The sequence below is a fragment of the Chenopodium quinoa genome, unplaced genomic scaffold, assembly GCF_001683475.1.
Source record: "Chenopodium quinoa cultivar QQ74 unplaced genomic scaffold, ASM168347v1, whole genome shotgun sequence".
Lineage (NCBI taxonomy): Eukaryota > Viridiplantae > Streptophyta > Magnoliopsida > Caryophyllales > Amaranthaceae > Chenopodium > Chenopodium quinoa.
Genome location: NW_018743033.1, coordinates 909,287 through 918,983, shown reverse-complemented (window position 1 = coordinate 918,983; position 9,697 = coordinate 909,287). Strand labels below are relative to the sequence as shown.

General features: G+C 37.4%; 1 protein-coding gene across 1 annotated transcript; it reads left to right on the top strand.

Annotated features, from left to right (window-relative positions):
• Positions 1-373: 373 nt before the first annotated feature.
• LOC110730625 lies at positions 374-2,129 on the top strand. Its single transcript, XM_021910446.1, has 2 exons — positions 374-1,396; positions 1,476-2,129. Exons 1-2 carry the CDS (start codon positions 374-376, stop codon positions 2,127-2,129), a joined length of 1,677 nt encoding a protein of 558 aa, XP_021766138.1.
• The last annotated feature ends 7,568 nt before the right edge of the window (positions 2,130-9,697 follow it).

Genomic DNA, 9,697 nt, shown 5'->3' with positions numbered 1-9,697 from the left:
GCTATTTTCTCTTGTGTTTTTGATACTCTTTCTCTAGTCTTCTTGTTGCATGCCCACATGACACTCAGGTTTAGAAGATCTAGTACCTTTTGATTCTGAAATCGAAGCAACCGCAAGAAGACGAGCAGGTAGAAGAAGAAGGAGAAATCAAACCAATAGAAACATGACGGACGCCACGAAATCCCTTTTGGAGTACGATATTCCTAATACAACTACCGGAGTCCTTTCTAGCATCGTAAGACCACCTGTGACGGCTTAGCACTTCGAGCTCAAGCCGCAATTCATCCAGTTCATCTCCAATGATTCATTCGCAGGACTACCGCATGATTGCCCGGTAAGTCATATTGATAGTTTTCTGGAATGATGTGATACAATGAAAATGAATGGTGTAACAGATGATGCTATTAGACTAAGCCTTTTCCCCTTCTCATTACGGGATAGGGCAAAGGAGTGGTTGAGAGATGAAGGCGCTGACTCGTTCGATACGTGGGACAAGCTAGTGAAGGCCTTCTTAGTGAAGTTTTTGGGACACGAGAAGACTTCTAGGTTGAGGAATGAGCTATCCACATTTAGAAAGTCAGATGACAAGTCTCTCTATGAGGCTTGGAGAAGGTTTAAGAGGCTACAGAGACAATGCCCTCATCATGGCATTCCAGAGTGGATATTAATCCAAACCTTCTATAATGGCAAGACTCATGAGTTCCGAATCTATATTGATATTGCGTTAGAAGGCTCTCTCTTGACAAAGAACCCCACTGAAGCAAAGGAGCTCATAGAGAAGGTGGCGGCCAACGACAACTACCATCCAGGAGGCCGACATACTTTGAAAAAGGGAGGTAAGCTTGATGTAGATGCTTTGACTATGTTAGCTAGTTCTGTGCAGGCACTAACAAGCAGGTTTGATAAGTTCCAAGCTGGAAATTCTACTAGCCCCCAAGAGGTTTGTCAAATGTGTAATGTGCAGGGCCATATCGCACCAAATTGCCCGCAGAACTCGAGTGAGATGTCCATCGAACAAGCCAATGCTTTCTACTCCTCAAATCCCAAAAATCCTTATGATCCCTACTCAAATTCCTATAATGAAGGTTGGAAACACCATCGAAACTTATCATACAAGAACACCCAAGCACAGCAGAATCCATCACCACCACCCCAACCCAACAACTACAACCAACCACTACCCGGTTTCCAACAAAGACCATCCATGAACCAACAACCAATGCAACCACAACCCCAAAAATCTAGCCTTGAAGTGATGATCGAGAGCTTTATTACCACAACCAATAGTGCTATCCAACAACAAAGTAGCTCTATCCAACAACAAGGTAACTCCATCCAACAGTTGCAAGCCCACCATAAGCTCATGGAAAGCCAAATAAGCCAACTTTCACAACAGGTGAGTCGCCTATCAACTCTTCAAGATCAAGCAAAGGTTCAAAAGAGATGAAGCCTTTCCGAGGCAAATTGTTGAGAAGGTGTGCAATGAGGAGTCTAGAAAAGACAAAAAGGGTAAAGATGTTCAAAGCTCCAAATATGTGACTCCACCGGCTTATGAGGAACCAATGCCTTTCCCGCAACGGTTGTCAAAAGTCGTGCTCGATAGACATTTTGGCAAATATTGTGAAGCCCTCAAGAAGGTACACGCTTCTACTCCCTTTTCTGATCTTTTAGTTCAAATGCCTCAATTTGCAAATTTTGTAAAGAATTTTAAAGATCAACATGAGGATAAGGAAGTAGAACATAAGAAGGGCCCTACTCTCTTATATGATAACCTACCACCTAAGCTGCATGATCCTGGTAGTTTCACTATTCCCTGCACGATAAACGAGAAATTTTTCGATAGGGTTTTGTGCGATTTAGGTGCTAGTGTTAACTTAATGCCCTATTCATTATATGAGAGTTTATGCTTGCAAGGACTTAGACCTTCCCCTATTTCTCTTCAATTGGCTGATAGGACCTCTAGACTCCCTAAGGGTGTGGTTGAAGATGTATTAGTCACGGTGGGTGGACTTGTTTTTCCTGTTGATTTTGTTGTCTTGGATATGAAGGAAGATCGGATGATCCCGATCATACTTGGTCGACCATTCCTTGCCACGGGTCAAGCCCTAATAGATGTTCCCGAAGGATAAGTCGTCATTAGGGCCCAGGATAAACAAGTCATGTTCAAGCTCTTTGATGAACATAATTCTATATTTGATGGTGGTACTTGCTTAAGAATTGATGCTACTAACCCTTTGTTTGATAAGCATGTATTTGATAGGAATTTCATGAGAAGCAGGGACAAAATTCCACTAGATGATGTGTTTGGCCACAAAGAGGTGAAAAGAGCAGTTTCTACGAAGGAGGACATCCCCGATCCAGGGCCGCGAGCCCCACCTAGCTTGGAGGAGCAGATTGCCTCCATGAGGGCCGATCTGAACCATGTCATGCTTGGCATGGGAGAGTTGAGGAGGGATGTCAGTGACACTCAGAGGGCGGTCACGAACTTATCGATGCCCCATGATAGCATGGCGACGACATTTGGTGACTTGCGAGAGCAGATAGCCGAGTTCTATGACATCGGGGGCATGATGCGACAGCACTTTCAGGGCGGTCCTAACACCGACCCGAGGTATGGCTTTCCCCCCACCCCTCCTGATCAGTAGGTTGTTTCCCCTTCCCCTTGTTCTTTTACACTGTTATATGCATACATTGAGGACAATGTATGATTTAGCTTGGGGGAGGATTTGCTTTTCACCATGTATATATTAGTTTTCTTTCAGTTTTTGGTTAGTTTATTTCTTTTTAGTGTTGATCGATATGCCATTACATGAGTATGCTTCTATGATAACAATCATATATGTGTGCTTTGCGAAAAGAGTTTTTGAAAACCCATTCACTAATTTGCTTGGAATTGAGTTGGTTTGTGGCTAGGATGGTCTCCCCGCTCTACTTATGTGAATAGTTTGTGTACCCGGTGAGAGTTTTGAACCATATTTAACTGATTTCACTCTATCTCAGTCGTGTTTGTTCTTGTGTGATTAGTTTGTCCTTTACTTAATTGAATTCTTGGTCTTGCTTTTTGACTGTTGGAGACTTGAATGATGCATGTTGTGAAAAAATGATTGAAATTTCCTTGTAGAGAATAGAGCCTCCACATTTTAGGCCTACTTATTTTTTTTTTTTTTTTAATTTTTCATTCACCCGTAGGTTGAGCCAATTTGAGCCGTGTTTTAACCCCTTCTTGATACCCTACATTAAAAGCCATAGAGCTATTTTTCTAGGTTTATTTTGAAGGTGTTTTACACTTGTTAAAGCCCTATGAGTGATGTATAAAAAAAGAAAAAAAAAAAGAAGAAAACAAAGAGAAAGAAGGGAATGTATTTATTAGAAGGAAGAAAAGAAAAAAAAAAAGAAGAAAGGAAGAAAAAGAGCTTTAAAAGTTTTTTTTTTTAAAAAAAAAAAAAGAGTCTTCCTAATTACCAATTAGTCCCTTCCTCTTTGTGAAAAAAAAAAATATAAAAAAAAAATAAAAAAAAATAAAAAAAATAAAAAAAAAAAAAGAGAAAAAGGTATGATTGAAAAAAAAAAGAAGGAAAAAGAAAGAAATAAAAGGGCTATGTTATTACTGTATGAAGTTGGAGGAAATAAGGTTGGCTTGAACCCGACATTTGAATGTGTAGTGGGATTAGGATTTGTTATATTTTGAGCACCACATTCCCGAATTACGTCGTCCAACCCTTATTCACCGAGCTTACCCTTTATGGATTTCATGATTTTCGTAATTGCATCAATCATTAGAAGTGGAGAAAGTCACATTGCAAGCCTAAAGAGGTCGATTCATGTGAAGTTGACATGCATTTTTTTCCTAGGTTGAGTGATATCATATTTCACCCCATAAACACATGAGCGTTTATTGTTTTTATTTTTCACAACTAAAGTGAGAGCTATAAATGTTTGTGTGAGTTGGTATGGGGAGATGTGTGGTAATATGTTTGTCGATTCCAAGTATATGAGGTTTATGGTGGTTTTATGCATATTGACTCTTATTTTTGTTTTCCTCGTGATTTCAAATTGATGGCACATTATGATTGTTTGAGAAGTTGTCTTTCTCCTCCCTTGTGATTCATGGTTAAATGCTTGAGGACAAGCATTAGTCTAGCTTGGGGGAGTTTGATAAGTCATGTTTTGTGCATATTTGTTAGCTTAATTATGGTTGGTTTTATTAGCTTAGTCGAGTGTTTTAGTCCATTTTGGTGTAATTTGGTTTAGTTTCGATGATTCGATGCTCTTATGGGTAGTTTCGTTGTTTTTGATGTATTTCAGGATTAACGAAGCTAATTGAGTGAAAATGAAGCAAAACGTTGATGAAATACTTGACAAATATGATACCTGTTCACTATTAGTCTCATAAATTTTGATATACAAATGATAATGGAGTTATTCAAATTGCATTGGAAAGTAGACTTGAAGACCTTTCCAACGATATATTACACGCCTCAAACGGAGCTCCGGATATGAAGTTATGACTGATTTATGATGAGTGATACGCGCAGCAGAGGAGGCACGTCCGTGCCCCATTGAAGCATGTCCGTGCCTCATCGCGAAAGAATTCATCCAAAGTTTCTGCCATAGAGGCACGTCCGTGCCTATTGAGGGGCACGTCCGTGCCTCCTGGGAGGATTATGCGCCAAGCAACTTACTTATCTTATTATCTTTCTAGGGCTATATATATATTAAGTAGCGTTTTATTTCTTCATCAAGTTTTTATTATTCATTAGTTTTACATTGTTAAGAAATTATTCTCTCCATTTATTTTCTTTGCTATTATAATTCAAGATTCAAGATTTACACTTTCCGCCTTCAATTTAATTCAAGATTTGATATATTCTTTTCATCTCTTATTTCTTAATTATGTTTTCTTTAATTATTTTTGTTATTGTTTATTCCATTATGAGTGAGTAGATTTCCTATTCCAAGATCTAGGGTAGCCCAATTATGATTGATGCATGAATTAAATCTTTAAATTCTCTAATGACTTTTGCAATTGCTATGCTAAATTGATTGTGATTATGCTAATACTAGGTTAGACGTAATTTTAGTATTGTGATTATTCCGTTGTTTCTATCACAGCGAGAGTTGGGTTTAAACGGATTTGAGTAGATTAATTTAGGGTTTGATATTCAACACGAGAGTAGTTGGGTTTGATAATTGGGAAGTTAGAGTAATGTGTTCAATGTCTCTAATATGCATGATACCATGAGAATAGGCTTGATTGTATGTTAGGGAAGCCATTGATACTCGAGAGAGGTCCTTGGTATTTATTAGGGTTTACTTTTCCCCATTAAATTGGAATCGTATGTTAGGTGTAGAAATATAATTGCATCAAGCGTAATTGTGGTGATACTAGATCTTGGATGTTTAAATTACTTGATTTCTTCATATTCTTTAGTTTATTTTCGAATTTTCCATACATTAGTTTCTTAGTTAATCGATCATTATTGATTCTTGCTTAGTAGGAATTTGAGTCTATTTAATTATTTTTAAACCTTAGTCTCTTGGGATTCGACCCTTGCTTGCCCTTCTACATAGTAGTGGTCGGTTAGGTTATATTTTGTTAGGTACGCGATACGCCTATCATGCCCAGCAGCCCCAACCGCTCATATGCATGCAAGTGTTGGGCGCTGCCTAGAAGCCCCTGGCTTCAAGCCGAGCTGGTGTTGGGTGCTGTCTGGCACCCTTAGCACGCACCTGACGCACATAGGCATGTTGCTGATAGGTGCAGCCTAGCAGCTACAGCTCAGCTTGCGTGCTTGCTACGTCCACTAGCATCTCCCGCTCACCCTCGCTACTCCTTTCTCTCGCACACTCCCCACACACACGCACCAGCTAGGTCAGCACCGTAAATGCGGGCTGCGCGAGCATCCCCTGCTGGCCGAGTAAGATGCTTGAATTTTCAAGCCTCGAATTTTGTGTGTGCTTTAGGTTTTTAATCCTAATTTTTGTGTGACTTTAATTAATTCCAAATTGAATTATAGAATTAACATTTGAGCAATTTTGAACTAATATCAAGTCTACCTTAATTAATCCAAGTTTAGTGAAAAAAACAAAATTATTTTCAAGAACCATTCTTTAATAATTTTAGGTCAATTTGATGCAATAAAAATAAGAGCATGTTGCGTAATTAACTCATCCAAAGATTAAAATTGTAATACCCCGTATTTTTATACGTATTTTAATTTAAATCATTATTTTATGAAGCATTTAAATAATTTGAAATGAATTATTTATGGTATTTTATTAATTTACAAAGGTTTATTTTAATTAAAGGTCCACTTTTATTTATTTAATTGCTTTTAAAATATTTTATTTTATTATTTAGAAACTTTGGGGCATATTATTTTATAAAAGGAAGTTTTAAAGTCAATGGAATTTTAAGGGAAATCTAATGACTATTTTAAATAGGAGAAGGGATCATTAAAGGTAGAAAGAGAATTTAAGGTTATGAGGGTTTTGAGACGGGGTATAAACACCCATCTAATGAGCAAGTTAGATCTTTGCCCAAGTTAGAGAATAACCAAAGGTAAACTCTCTCTCTCCTCTTATTTTCTCTCCCTTAATTTTTCCCCCTCCCTTTTTATTTTACGCATCACACGCACACACATGGTGGCCGGCCACCACCACCACTTCCCACCGGCCGGCCGCCGCCGCCAGCAACAGCCAACAGCAGCCGGCTTGGAGGGCGACAGCAGCCCCCTCTCGTCGTGCGGTTGTGTGTGTTTAAAAAAAAAAACTCTTCTTTGTTTTAGTTTTAATCTAGCCTTGATTTAATTATTATATTTGGATGATGTTTGATTATGTATATAATTTTCAGATTTAGTTTTTGAATTAAAAAGCCCCAAATTGAAAACCCTAGGTTTCTAAATTAATGTATATTGATGGAAATTGATTGTAGTTGGTTGGAATTATTGAAATAGGTGTTTTTAAACATAATTACAGCAATTTTACATGTTTTTATAAAGCTGCAATTTTTATATAAAGGTTATAATTATGTTTCTTTAAAAGCATTTTTTATTACCTATTAATTGAGATTAAAAGTAGGGGTTTTAAATTAATTTTAATCTTTTTTTAGAGGGTTTATAAGTGATTTAAGGAGTGTATATATTGCTCGAAATTTATATTGAATAGGTATTAATGTCTCTTTGTAATTTTGGGTTGTAGGAGATTTCCAAGTGAGTGATTTCGTGTAGTCGTGGCGATTTTGAGATCATATTCGAGTATCCGATCATAACTTCTACTAGGAGTACAAGACGCTGTATTTCCCTTTATTTATTTTATGCTTAGGACGTCTAGTCACTTTCATGTGGCATTTTCCTACCTAATTTGCTCCCGATGTAGTTTACCTCAATTTATTTGTGGTAGGGATTTGGTGGGATACCCGTTCGATGCGTAAGAAAATTAAATAAGCAATTCATTTATTTATTAGTTGGTCGTTTGGTATGTTGTATGCTTGTAACAGATGCAACAAGATAAGTTGTGTGTTGATAGGATGATGAAAGCATGTTAGTGTGTACTGTTTACGCTTATGTACTCAACATTATTGATTGTGTGTTTTTATGTTTGTTTGGCCTTGTCTTTATCTTGGCCCTACGACGACCCATTTCTAATGGCAAGTAGTGGGGACAAAGTAAAGAGAAGTTTTTCAGGTGATGAAGCATATTCATGATGGGCATGAGTGAAGAGCGAATCATGCTTATTTTCTATAAGAATATGATGTGGTTTATTGTTTTGATTATCATATATTTTGCATGTGAGACTAACACAAAGTTTATTTAAAAATTCATTTTGGGTTTTGATAAGTGCCTACAGTGGTTCCAAGTTGTAGGTTGACTTCGTTTGACTTTAGTTTGGCTTTACTTTCGTTTGGTTTAACTTTTTAAGTTAACTTGTTTTGAATGATTTTTAAAGTGAGTCTTGCGCTGTGAGTCTTTGATAATTGCCTTAGCCAATTTCACGGTGGCGGTAATGTCTTAGAATTTCCTACTTCGTATTTTAAAAAAACCAAAACAGGTATTTTAAAGGAAAGGGATTTCTTGGGTGTTACAAAAATCAATTATGAGTTTGACAAAATTAGTTGAATAAATTAATCAACCATCTAATGAAAAATAATTTATCCAACAAATACTCATAAAAATTTGAATATTTCAACCATCCAATGAAGAATAATATTCAGGCAAAAATATGAAAATTTATGATTTTAATCAATTTCCAAAATGATTAAAACTCAAATATGTTCACTTTGGATTTTAGTAAGTCAAGGTTCAACCAATAAACCATTAAAGATTCATTTTTTGAGTATTTTAAGGGTTCAAAAATCACATTTAACATAAATTCATACATTTCAAGCAATCTAATTGCAAGAATGAATAATTTCCAAGTCTATGTAAATTTTATAACTATCGAAATTAAGCAACCAAGTTTATGTACTGATTGATTATGACAATTGCAGTAAATTAATGCCATAATCAATCACATAATCCAACAATTGAATGTCATAATTAATTAAGGGTTAAAGATTTAAAAAAATTCGTTCTAAACGCAAAACTCTTCGAAAAATACATTTCTGGCAGATTTTGGCCTCTGGAAGCAATTTTTAAATAACTTCATGGGTAAAGGTTGATTTAGAACATTGATTCCACCCAAAAATCACTATTTTTTAGTCGAAATCTGGGTTCGTAGTCATAAATTAGCAATAAAACGATTTTATCTAATAAAATTGAGATTCTAATCTAATTAGGTTGCTAATCCAGATTTTTAAATCCATTTTAAATCACCTTAATTAATTTTTAGTTGTAAAAATTAAATTCAAGAGGCTCATGACATCGCTGTTGGGTTTTATGGTGCGCGAGCACCGTGCAGGACCAAAACCCACCCCGAACCACATGCATAATTAATACAACGAACTAACAAACATGCAATTAATAAAGTGATAAACATATAAAGAGGGAGAGAGAGAAAGAAGATAAAAGACATTATTACCCTCGTAGCGTGCTTCACCCGAACCCACACACGACCCTCGGAAAGCTCAAGACACGCACGCGCGAAACCTCCTACTTCGCACACCCATGCGCCCGAACACGACTCCTATCTCGTAACTTAAACGAGACCGAGCCAAAATTGGAGTTTTACAAACTTAAATGTTTTCTCATGCTTTTGGGAGATGCCTTATTGAGTTCTACTCAAATTGTGTTAATTCCCAACTTCTAAGTTGATATTTATAGACAAAACATTCCCAAAATCCTCAATCATCTTTCTAAGTGGGAGAGTTGATAAAGTGAGAAAATAAGCTTTTAATTTAATTTTAAATTAAATTAATTAGCATAAATAATAAGCAAATGACAAGTGTCAATCCAACGGAAGGGTTAGGTAAGGACCACAAACCCTCCCCTTAGAAAGCAAGCAAGACCCAACAACCCCATGTCCACGGCACGCCCCTAGCCTTGGGCCTCGAGGCCTGCCGCGCTGGCAGCCTTGGCCTTCGGCTGGGCCTGCCTTACAAGCCCAGCGCGCTGCTGGGTTTGTGGTGCTGCGGGCTGGCCTCGCTTGCAGGCAGCGCACGCAAGCGTGCTGGGCCAGCAGGCTAGCTGCACCCAATGGCTTGCTGCGAGCTTGCGGACTAGCGTTACTAGCAGTGCATTGCTCAGCCAGCTTGCCCAGC

Coding starts and splice junctions, on each gene's coding strand:
- LOC110730625 (XM_021910446.1), top strand. CDS start 374: ATGAAAATGAATGGTGTAACAGATGATGCTATTAGACTAAGCCTTTTC. Junction 1,397..1,475: donor TAAGCCAACTTTCACAACAG/GTGAGTCGCCTA, acceptor ATTGTTGAGAAG/GTGTGCAATGAGGAGTCTAG.